We start from the raw sequence: 12,278 nt of genomic DNA, 5'->3' as shown, positions 1-12,278 counted from the left end.
TCATGAATGCTCTTTACTTTTTGAATAGTAATTCATTTTTAATAAAGAAAAAACCTACAAAAATTTATTAATTATTTTTCGACGTGTTTATTAAAATGTTACAATATAGACGAAAGACCAAAGAGGATGACGTATCGTAATCCTGACGATGACTCTCAAGGAGTCCAAATATAAAGTATAATAAAAAATATTATTTAACAAAAAGGGATCTATAGCAGTTAAAAAATATATAAAAAACCACTAAAGAAAAGATCTTGATAGAAAACTTTTGTGCTCAATATGCTTTTTATTTATGAATCCTTATCGAAGGATATAATAAAACATTTTATTATAGTTTTGTTTCAATAAATTTTGAATTATTGTCCTGACATCGACAATTATTTCAAATCAAAAAAGTTCCGTTTAAAGCGCAATCAATTTTGATTATTAAATTTTTTTATAACGTTTAGGACTAACACTGTAATCGTAACTCTAAAAGCTTGGAGCCTGTTGTAACACACATTAAAATGAAACCATTTGCATGATTAAGCATGATGATAACTAAAGCAGCTGAAGTAATGTCTCGGGTGTTGATAAAAAATTTTTATCTAAAAGTTTTATATGTATATTTACTATTAGCAAATATCGTGTATTGTGTTATGTTATTATGTCCTGCTTTAATTTGTTTCGATATCTATTTCTAATAGCAATGAGTTCATCGAAGAAAAGCAAGACTAAAGTTGAATGTGGCGCTAGTCTAAGATAATTAGCCCAGAATCCTTTGTATAGACCATATAAACCCTCGGCGCGTGATATTTTTACAAAACAATCGAGCCATCCTCTGTAGTACAAGCCACGTCCGTGCTCATCCACGCCTTGATTATACAGACGAGTGGTAATGACATCGGGAGGCGTGATTGCAAGTGACATTATGGAACCAGCAATGAGACCTGCAGAGAAGGAGTTCAATGTTGGTTGCGTTACGAGATTGTATTCAACCAGCAGGGCTTTTGTTTTGCCAAAAGTGGCAATTTGCGCGCCCGATCCGATCGCAGCACGTGGTATAGCTGCAACCGAACCACGCCATAAGCCGAAGAACCCGCCTTTGCTGTAAATCTGCTTCAGTGCATCCATCATGCCATTGTGCGTGTGCTGATAACCCACAGCGATTTGCTTAGCAGCCTGCGACTGTAGTTGTGTTTTTATCTACAAAAAAACATTTCGTCAATAAAAACACTAATAAAAACTTAAGAAATAAATAAAAATAAAATATTTAGTTATTAAAAGCGCTTCACACTATCTGCTTTATATAAACGTTATCAATTATTTCCCTCTATAACTCTGTGATGATGATGAGATGAGGAGACGTACACATGTTTATTGTATATCTTATCATAATTCGGATGATTTTATTGGTACCTCAAATAAATTTTATGAAATGAAAATACGCGTACATCACTCGCATGTGGACTCAATGCCATGATTTTACCTGCTTTTACGCTTTTATGCTTTTATGGTTAACTTGCATCGTAACTACAAGTTTAGTCAAATAATATATAAATTTATTAAAATTGTTCGTAATTCTGATGTTATAAAATATTTATAGGTGGAGGCCAAAGGCAGAGAAGAGGAACGATAGTTGAAACGTGTCTAATATCTAACGCAAAATCTCGCTACTCACCATGAAAAACGGACTGGAAAAGTAAGACCCAATCACACCACCAGCTGCTCCCCAAAACAAGCCACGACCAAACGAAACATCACCGTTCGCTTTGTGCATCCACCCATTGTCCATAGCTGTTGTGTAAATGCTCAACCTAAGCGGAGAGATTCGAAGGAAGTTCATTCTATGGGGGAGATTCTTTGAGATATTCTACGAGTATTTCGCTTACCGAAATGAATTAATAATAAATTGAAAGTATAATGCGGGCACGAGACCTTTTTGTAGGCCCAGCAAGCCATCATTTTTCGCTACCGTGTAGAAGGCGTGCAGCACACCCTTGTATGGCACAACATAGGTTCCCCGCGCCGCCAACTCGCCTTGAAGTTGTATGCGCGTCTTGATGACCTGTAGACGTGTGTGGGCGATAATTGAAATGCAATATTAGTAAGCGTTTAAATATAGCGAGCAAGTCACTAACTAAATATACATAATTGCTTTATAACCTCAATTGGATTTGTGAAAAATGTTGCGGCCATTGAGGCGATTCCGCCCAACACGAAGTCCGAGTCCATTTCACTCAACCGCTCAATCGCTCAACCGCGTTTTCTATTTAAAACCTAACACCGCTTTCTAGTCTATTAATTATAAATATTTTATTCAATAGTTTTCCACTGCTCTACATCACTTTGCACTGTGTTTTTTTATGCACATTTCTACGTGCAAATTATTTTTGGATTTTTTTGGTATTCAAAGTTCAACGTTTCCATTAAGACTTTCCATTACGACATCTAAAATTAGATTTCCGCACTGCTCCGCTTAAACGCCGTTTGGCGATTGTTTACATTCTCGTGAAAAGCACGGATTTTATTATTTTTCACAAATGTGCTCTTGTGTAATTCGCGTTGATTTTCGCGTGCAATGCCCCGCCGATCACCGCATTATCTTTCAACGAAAACCAAAAACTATTCTTGCTTGTTTTGTTTTGCTTGTTTATTATGTTTTTTGCTCGCAGTGAACAGCTGATTTTTATTTTGATTACCACAGCTGCTGACGTTTCTCAACAATACCGCATTTCCGAGTTGAACACGAGGTGACATAGTATTAGGACATTGTTGATCTATGGTGAATTCAAAGTGTCAACAACAAGGGAAATATGTGTTGGCACAAACTCTTCCCATTATTAACAAATCAGAACGATTTGGTTTAGGTGTTCGCTTATTGTTATTTTCGTTTTCAAACGCAGGCATAGACCGACCGTATTTTTGCAAAGAAATCTGAACAAAAACAAGTCACGAAACCTGCAAAGCTTTTCATAGTCTTCGGGCGAATTTCAATGAGCTCAAGAAAGCGCAACAAAGACCGTATTATTATTATAAAAATATCGAAATTGATTAGATTTCATTCAAAACTTTCTGTAACTTTCTGATTTGAAGGACTTACAGGATTCTTATCATTTAAGCTTATTAAATTCTCATGAATTGATATTTGTTAATTTGTATTGTAGTTAGAAAGACTGTGATGCATGGAGCAACCTAAGAGTGGGCTGTAAGCTGTAGTGAATGATTAAACAAAATGTTTTGTTTTTGTGTGTTTTCAATAGATATGCATTTATGTTTTTTGAAAGAAAACAATTTATTCTTGTAAATATAACCACCTGTAGAATAGCTAGGATTATATACGAGGAAAAGTACACCAAGAATGTTATATCGTCTAGCCGAAGGAACTGTAGAACATTAGTTGTTGTGTTGACAGGTCACTGTCTGGTCGCATCACATGCCCGCAAACTAAACCTAATTCACAGCGATGCTTTTTGGAAATGCAATGAGCTAGATGCAAAGGAAACTTTAGAGCATCTGCTGTGTAATTACTCAGCTCTCTCGAAAATTAGACAAAAATAATTGGGGGCTGTCAGTTCTACCGGTGAAGTGGCCACAGTGAAGGATTAGACGAATAGACTACGATACGACTTGGGTCCTTTTTCGTCTTTCGATTCTTCGATGTCACTATTGAGTTAAAGCTAGAGAAGCTTCCATTTGCATGATTACATCTCTTGTTATTGCAAGCAGCTCATTTGCCTTGAGGTTGTGTGCATTTCATAACCAACCCAATGGTGTCCCAACACAGTCATACTCCTGCCTCCTGCATCGCTGTCTCCTATTCTTCTAGGCATAGTCTGCAAGTGCCTTTCTCAATAAGAGTTATCTTTTTGTGGTTATACTTGAAGTTTTCATGTCCATACAGTAATCAATGAGGTAATCAATATACACAGCCAGCTTAGGGTGCTCCGCGGATAGCTAAGCACTTTTATCGCTTCCCTGGCCAACAGTTTTGGCATCATGAGTTTAATCTGCCTACAAGTGTTCATCTCTTTCCATCTGTTAAAATGAAGTGAAGTTATGTTGTAGCCCAAAGGTATTCTCTGAGCTCTGGGTCGCAGAAATTATGGCTTCATTCTTGCTTTGTAAATTCATAAGCCTTTTCGTTTTGCTAAATACCGATATGTCATTTAACCCACATGACTGTCACCTCATTTCCATGAGCTTCGTGACACATTCTTGTACTAAGCTATCCTTTAACAACATTAATAATACAATTAAATATATATACTCGCAACTATTCCATTTTAAAATATTATATTGTGATAGAATTACAACACATTCTATTTTTTGATACACAATTTTTTTTAAATACTTCAATGAGATTGTATAAGTACTTATATAATTTGTTCGGTTAGCTGCAAATATTTACAAGAAAACAAAATGTTGGTTTGAAAATATTTTCTTTTTTATAGCATTGTTCTATGCAATGCTTATATTTGATATAAAAAATACTTGTGTATTGGTATATAATAAAATCTAATTTTAAAAGGAAGAGTAGTTCCCCACAGGGAGAACTACCTAAATTGTAAATTATTAAGACTTCATTCTTGTTTATTAAAAAATTGTAAAATGTTACAATACTATTTGACAGAATACATATTGAATTAAAATTAAATAATAAAAAATATGTATATATTGGTGTAGCTTGCTTGTTCTAGACATCTGGCCTTAATACTCTAAATTTTTACATTGTTTACCCAAATAACTAGACACACCACCTAGTGGCAATTTGCTCATGTATTATTAATACTCTAAATTTTTACATTGTGTACCCAAATAACTAGACACACCACCTAGCGGCAATTTGCTTATGTATTATATTACTTATACAAACGACGACTAACTGTAATGGCTTCATTACTAACTGTAATGACTTGTTGGCGTAACAGTTTTCTATTCAAAATTTGCAGCTGAAGCCTTCTATATAGAAACATAATTATTTTTTAATGAAAATATGCGTACATACACAAAATATACAAACATACATAAATAACTACAGTCAAACTTCATTAACTCGAACTTCTAATACTCGAATTTCTCTATTTCTCTATAAGAAATATGGAAAACGGCATTCTATAAGTCGAATTTTTGTTTTAAGTATAAATGCATTTTGCTGTTAGGGGTAGTCCCTTTTTCCGAACCAAATGTTTAATTTTTTCTTTCTTAAGTTGCTTCTTTGTGCTAGTCGCTAGCAGCGTGGTTTAAAGTAAATAAAATAACCTCCAATGCTACTCTTAACGGTTATAATGAGCTTGACAATGAAATTTGTACATCAAGCTTTTCTACAGATGACGATTGAGTAGCTCTAAATTACTGGATCCCATTTAAGCGCAACGGAAAGTGATGATGAGGATTCCGTGTGTGTAATTGTTTATCAGCCTTTCAAGAATAAAGTAGAAGACTCATTCAATTTTCTGTGTTTATATTTGCAAACCAATGATACTACAACTGATGATCACTATAAGGCTTTAAATAGAATGGAATGTCTTTTTACTGAAAATAACAAAAAAAAATTAAAATCCCATAACTAATTTCTAATTATTTTACTTCACTATAACTTCTGTGCTGTGTTTGATTTTAAATAAATAAATAAGTATCTTAAAACGTAGTTCTAGTTTCTTTCAAAAATAAAAAAAAAATAAAACAGTTCTCTAACTCAAACTCTCCATAAGTCGAACCTTTTCTTTGCAAAATTGGACTTCGAGTTACGGAAGTTTGACTGCATTTGTAAAAAATGATGAGAGTTATATCAGAGTAAATAAACAAAAAAAATATTTTATGGTCAGTGGTCGGTACACATATTGCTTAAAAACTTAGAAATAATAAATAATTAATTATTTTAATTAACTATTTAATTACATGACATTTGTGTTGAGACAAATCACGAAAGCTCCACAGCGTTTCGCAATTTTTGGGCTAATTTTCACGATCTTATAAAATTACTGCCATTTTTAATAATACGTTCTTTGTTTGTATTATTACGGTCTTCATATTAAACAAAAAGCATCTAAAATCTGGTTTAAGTATTCGCTAAACTCTTTAATAAGGTTATCACTATAATAAAAAATACCCACTTTTTAAATTCCCGGTAATAATGAGGACGCGTAATAAAACGCTTGGAAAATACAAAACGTGAATATATTTTGATTGTTTTAAACCAACATTTGAACTGATCTGATTTGATGAGCATATGTATTTTTATCGTGATAAACCCACCGGCTTATTATCGTTAATATAAAAAATTGTGCAGTTGTTACTTTGCCAAGCAGTATCAATGAAGTTTAAATAGAATATTTTCTACAAATGTTCTGCTATTACTAAGTAGGCAATTGCAATGATATATTTCTTTATAAATAATTTCTAATTATTCCGCTATATCTCCACGTTTGTGTTATACCCAACTCAAGGCCCCATTTAATTTAATATGCCTCTTGCGATAAACATACATAAACAATGCTATGAAGCCAAAACTGTTCCTAGGGAGGTGTTTTTAACCTGATATGTGATATAAATATATACAGCTATGACCCATTTTTATATCGTGTTCAAGAAAAATAATGTTTTCCATATTTACTGTAAATACTGGTACATATTCCTTTTATTTCTTTTCTTATCTTCCAATTTATTTGCTTGTTCCGCTGCGTCTATGTTGCCTAGGATTCTTTAAATACATGATTTCCATAAATTATTCGTTTCTGTATCTACACTTATCTTGGAGAGTTTCTATTCACATTTGGGAGTGGGTTTTGCATTAGCCTGCATAAAGCCTGTACCCATTAACAGGTATTACTTTTTTATTTATAGACGATATATTTTCCATGTTGAAGAAGCAGCGAAGAGATTACCTTATGCATTTCCTGGCATGGCTGTATTGACTCATTTTCTTTTCTTATGCATATGCAGTATTTTCGGCTTTCTTGTGGTCTCTGGAATACTAGTGGTACTCTGCATATTGTAAGACACAACAATCAAATATCGATTAATAAAAAAGGGCAAAAAAATGATTGAAAGTGGGATTTAATATATAATATCTGAAGCTTCCAAATACAATTGGGGTTTATTGCTTTATAATGTCTCCAATAGTTATTATATTATAATTTCACTGAAGGTTTTGGAGTTTAGTTTTGGTGTTCAGTTTTCTGATGATGACTTTAGAAATTATTGTAAACCAAATCATGATTTCTTTTCTTAATTTTTATTTTTTAACAACAATATAAATTTTGACTAATAAGCCTGTAAAAAAAAACTATTAAAATCGTTTGGTCACAAAATAATAAATATTTATAAATGCTTTTTACATTTTTCAGAAAGTCAAGAACAAAATGTTTGTCGAGTGTACATATTTCCTTTCCTAATGTAAGGAACTGAAATTAAGAGTATATATTGTGACACTAACACAATATACTCACAGGATATTGTTCATATTGTTATTTAAATGGAATACACACTGTAAATGGAGCTATCTTTAACTAAATCCAACTAGCTTAACTTAACTTAGAGATCAGAATTTCACGCCACATACATTACGAAAGAATCAGCAAAATCTTGGAAATTCAGCCCATGCTTGGAACCCCAAACATGGGCAGCAAAATCGGCCCGTAAACTAAGATACCTGGCTAAAGGTAAATTAAATTGAAAACATCTAACAGATAGGCTAAGTTCTCATTCTTAAGATCTATGATTGTATACTTTAGTACACTTTAGTATGGCAAAGTGTTTCGTGTGTTAAATAATAACAGTTCTCATAGGCTTTTGATTTCGATTACATAGAGAATTAGAACAAAAAATATTCATTTATAAACGATGACATACTTTATATAAATAATAAGCAATTACAGATAGCTCAAAACCTGGCTTTAAGAAGACTGTTTAAGATTCCATGGTATATTAGATCAACAGACATACATAGAGATCTTAGGATTGACTCAATGAAAAAATATATCAGAGACAGAGCTCTAAAATTATTCACTAAAGTTGATACGCTACTTAACCCCACTCTAACAATCCTCAAGTCCACTTCTGGATTCTCAGTAAGATATGCTGATTTAAGGTCCTTCATCAACTAAAAGACAAAGAAATGATATGACTTCTTAGCCTAGTTAAAGCCTAGTGTGGGGTAGTGTTAAGCCCCCCAGGCCTTTATAGAGTAAAAGTGTGTAATAGGCACTAACTCAAGAACAAGAAGAAGAAGAAGAATGTTTACATAATATACTCCCTTGTTTGTAAAAAACTATTTTCATATGTTTATACTATATAGTAAAGAAGTTATACTGCATTAAAAATCCAATAAATACAATGAAAATATTTATCTATGAAATTCGTGATATATTAATACAGAAGCCAAAATTTAGCTTCATATGGGTTAAGAAGTCTGTTTAAAATTTTTTAGAGAAATATTTAAACTGAGGTGAATTATATTTACCTATCTATTGAGAATCGCAAGGCGCCACTTTTAACTATAATATATGTATTTTAAAATAAATATTATATTTTAGACGTTTTGCAGGATTTAAATTTCCCTTATAATACATAAAGGATACTCCTTTATCGTTAGTATCTTCAAAAAAGATATCTTCTAAGTATCTTCCTTCTAAAATATCTATCTTAGTAAACAGGTTATCTGACTTCAGGAAGGTTCCTAACCATTTATACTGATGGCTCTAACATAAGTAAAAAGGTTAGTAATATATAATAGGTTATCTTTTAACTGCAGCCACTTTCAAGTTGTGATTTCTATTTCTATAACTGTAGTTTTTCTTGACGTGACACATACTTTGAATTTAGGATGGTCTTTTTAGGATAGTCGTTTTTTTAATACCATGGAGCCTACAACAGATTTCACTGCAATATATCTCTAAACATTACATCTTATTGGAACGGTGACTATGTACTAGAATTATAGCTCACAGGGTCTGGATCCTACAAATCCTACTAAGGTCTTGTCTAAAAACACACTTTAAATATGCTTCGTGACATTGTCTAAGGAACGGAATTTCAATAACTTTTTTTGCAAAAATGTTTACTACTTAACTTATCTTAAATCGAGATATAAATGTGGTTCATTATTACTCTTCTTTGGACTCTCAGTCATTAAGATATCATAAGTCATTGCAAAGCGAAAGAACTAGCCTAACAATATGTCCTAGAAACACATTGAGAACATCTTGGTACATCCCTAGCATCACGAAAACATTTACTGAAAAAATTTTGTTTTAAATAATTTAATTCAATATGGCAAGGACAAAAGGAGTACGGAGACATCTGTGAGCCAGTTGGCTTTTAGTAAATGGAAAAAATGTGAAATCTCATAAAGATGCTCTGTCAAGACATAAGTTTTACAGTGGACTCACTGTCGGGACTAATAGAAATATGTAGATATCTGCGAACCAGTTATTTTTTAATAAAAAGAAAAAATATAGTCATCTCATAAATATGTTTCTGTAACGCATATGTTTTACAATCGATCTTCTGATGGGTCATTGTCGATTAGGCAACCATATAACGAAATTGAATATATCTTTAATGACATTTCCTGCAGCTATTAAGAAGGCGATGAAAGTGCTTGACTTTATCATTATTAGGGCTTTAAATATTTTATAATCCTCTTCGTTTTGAGCGTTTATATAATGATCCAAGATGCAGAAGTAGATCTCTAGCATTATCATAATAAAGCGGATTGAAAATGGTAATATAATGTTTTCAAAGGATTTTAGTCTTTTGTAAGACTTTCTCCCCAAATCTATTGACTTTTTTACGACAACACAATGGGTCATTGTGCTCCTTATATCATTCGGATCACCGTTTCGACTTAACCGAACCTTGGGAAGAGATATGGTGTAAGGGTGAACATTTAAAGTTTTATAACAAATTTATTCAATAATTGCAAATATTTCTTACAAAATAATTACATATAAATATTGTATTAATGTTATTTGCTTGTTATATTAAATATTCCAAAATATTAGGGTTAATGAGTTTGTTAAATGTAACAATGTAACAATGAAACAATTCAGTTAATTTTTTACATATTTTTATGTCGCTGGTTGTGTCTTAAAGGCCACAATTGCGCACAAATTGGCCTGGATTTTAAATTTCTATTTACTTTTTTATTTAGTAATAATTTGCTTAAATCTTTATAATTGTTTTTATTTAAACTAACATAACAACAAAGGTTATGTGCAAAATTCTTTGTGGACTTAAGTGCTAGAATTGTAACATAAGTATTATTGTTATTTTTATTTTTTTCTTTAAGATGAGTTCTCTTAATTATTCGTTGAGAACTGCATTGGCAATAGTTTGTTCTTTGGCAATAACTTTAGGAGAGTGGCACTTCTTCCATGGCGCGAAGTTTGTTGTTGGGCTTTTCTTCGGGTGCTTCACGTCTGAAGACAATTTTAAAAGAATATGCAGCGATTGCTGAGCCTATCAATGGACCAACCCAGTAAACCCAATGATCTGTAAAATCAAAGTTCCACAATGCAGGAGCAAATGATCTGGCGGGGTTCATGCTGGCACCGGTGAATGGTCCCTGCAATCAAAAATATTTTTAAATACATAAGTACAATGCTATTTAGCAATTTTTTATATAAAAAAACAAATAAATTACCCCTGAGCAAGCCAAGCAGGCAACTGCCAAACCGAAACGAATTGGAACGGAATCATGGAATTTGGCATTACGTGGATCCCAAACGCCACAGCAAACTAAAACCAAAATTCCAGTGATTATGGCTTCAATAGCGCAACCTTGTGCACCACTAAGATCGTCATGTACCACTGTTACACAGAGGCCATGTTCTGCTCCTTTTACATTAATTGCATTGTCCGGCAACACAAGTTTCAGTAAACCATACCCAATGAAACCGCCTAGCATTTGTCCTACTACGTAGACAGCTGCCATTGGTAACGAAATCATTTTATATATAAAAGCGGCCAATGTGACTGCGGGATTTAAATGAGAACCAGAGACACAGGCAAAGCACTGTACTGCAATCATAATGACCAAACCGAAATTTAGTACCATTTGCAAATGATTATTGGGAAAAGAATCATTTTTCACACAACCCATACAGCCCAAAAATACGAGTATGGCCGTGCCGACCAATTCACCCAAGAAAGAGGAGATCTTGTCTATAACGGCACCCTTCATTTTCAAGCGTTCCAAACAACTGTAAAAAAAAATAAAAATAGTTTTTAATAAAAAGTAGATAATTAAGGTAATTAACTATTTTAATAGAGTTATTAAATATAATATAAATATAATATAAACTGCACTTGATTTTGTAAGCTTTTATTAACATCGAATATTTTGTTAAGTGCAGTTGCATTTGTTTGAAGACGTACTAAAATGTACTAAAAATCAATAATAGAATATTTCTATCCTTCAAATATTTATATAATTCTTCATCAAGACCTATACGAGGTATTCAGAAATTGTTTAGAGTATTTCGAGGAATTTTGTATATTCAACATATCTATGTTATATGTTTTATATATCATATATAATATATCGTATATATTATCTGTATGTAAAATTACAATATCAACTTTAGTGAATTACTTAGTTCAAAGGCCACAGAGTAGCTTAAAATTTTTTTTAGTTCCAATCATATGTATCAGATTTGAATTCAACAAAACTCGTTGCTGTAAAAAGTCCCGTCAATTAACATGGAACGCAACCGCAATTAACTAAGTAAAGTACAGGAAATAATAATAGCAGTTCGTTCAATATCGAATTCACCCTACGTTTATGCAATGAATCAGAAACACAGAATTTTCCCAATCGAAGTTTCAATAAAACTGAACAGATCGCTTCATAAAAATATTATATTTAATATAACTTCGAAAAATTCATATTTCATTCTATATATTATATATGATATACTTTCTGTCGCAATTCGCTAAGTAAAGTACAGGAAATGATAATAGCAGTTAGTTCAATATCGAATTCACCTTACGTTTATGCAATGAATCCATCCACGCATATTGGAAAGGTCTTTCAGAAACACAGAATTTTCCCAATCGAAGTTTCAATAAAACTGAACAGATCGCTTCATAAAAAAATTATATTTAATATAACTTCGGAAAATACATATATCAATCGATATATTATATATGATATTTGAAATTTTTAGTGACTTATTAAATTTTAAGACCCAATGTAAGAGTAAACATAACAATTTAGTCTTCTCTATATATAACATCGAAAATTTAAAATACAACGCTTATAAATATATAATTAAATTTATTATATTATATAT

General features: G+C 32.2%; 2 protein-coding genes across 4 annotated transcripts in view; both read right to left on the bottom strand.

Moving 5' to 3' along the window:
* Window positions 1-370: 370 nt before the first annotated feature.
* LOC119677373 (solute carrier family 25 member 35-like) lies at window positions 371-2,653 on the bottom strand. The gene is made up of 4 exons (XM_038088688.1): window positions 2,146-2,653; window positions 1,872-2,047; window positions 1,661-1,796; window positions 371-1,185 (listed from the first exon to the last, which is right to left on the bottom strand). Exons 1-4 carry the CDS (start codon window positions 2,212-2,214, stop codon window positions 637-639), a joined length of 930 nt encoding a protein of 309 aa, XP_037944616.1. The 5' UTR covers window positions 2,215-2,653; the 3' UTR covers window positions 371-636.
* A 7,273-nt stretch (window positions 2,654-9,926) lies between these two features.
* The window catches only part of LOC119677372 (aquaporin AQPAe.a-like), a 38,796-nt gene continuing 36,444 nt past the window's right edge, over window positions 9,927-12,278 (bottom strand). For all 3 annotated transcript variants that reach the window (XM_038088686.1, XM_038088687.1, XM_038088684.1), the window contains exons 2-3: window positions 10,628-11,186; window positions 9,927-10,549 (exon numbers count right to left, since the gene is read on the bottom strand). In XM_038088686.1, coding sequence (XP_037944614.1) covers window positions 10,337-10,549; window positions 10,628-11,167 — 753 coding nt within the window. In that variant the 5' untranslated portion in view covers window positions 11,168-11,186 and the 3' untranslated portion in view covers window positions 9,927-10,336. The remainder of the gene's footprint in view (window positions 10,550-10,627; window positions 11,187-12,278) is intronic.

The sequence above is a fragment of the Teleopsis dalmanni genome, chromosome 2 (genome assembly GCF_002237135.1).
Source record: "Teleopsis dalmanni isolate 2A chromosome 2, ASM223713v2, whole genome shotgun sequence".
NCBI lineage: Eukaryota > Metazoa > Arthropoda > Insecta > Diptera > Diopsidae > Teleopsis > Teleopsis dalmanni.
The sequence above is the reverse complement of the archived record's forward strand: the minus strand, read 5'-3'. Positions and strand labels throughout refer to the sequence as shown.

What these genes read in the sequence shown, in the direction of transcription:
- LOC119677373 (XM_038088688.1), bottom strand. Translation starts at nt 2,214, where the DNA reads ATGGACTCGGACTTCGTGTTGGGCGGAATCGCCTCAATGGCCGCAACA. An exon ending in TTTTCACAAATCCAATTGAG is followed by an intron (nt 2,048 to 2,145) that starts GTTATAAAGCAA and finishes ACACGTCTACAG; the next exon opens with GTCATCAAGACGCGCATACA. An exon ending in TTTATTATTAATTCATTTCG is followed by an intron (nt 1,797 to 1,871) that starts GTAAGCGAAATA and finishes CTCTCCGCTTAG; the next exon opens with GTTGAGCATTTACACAACAG.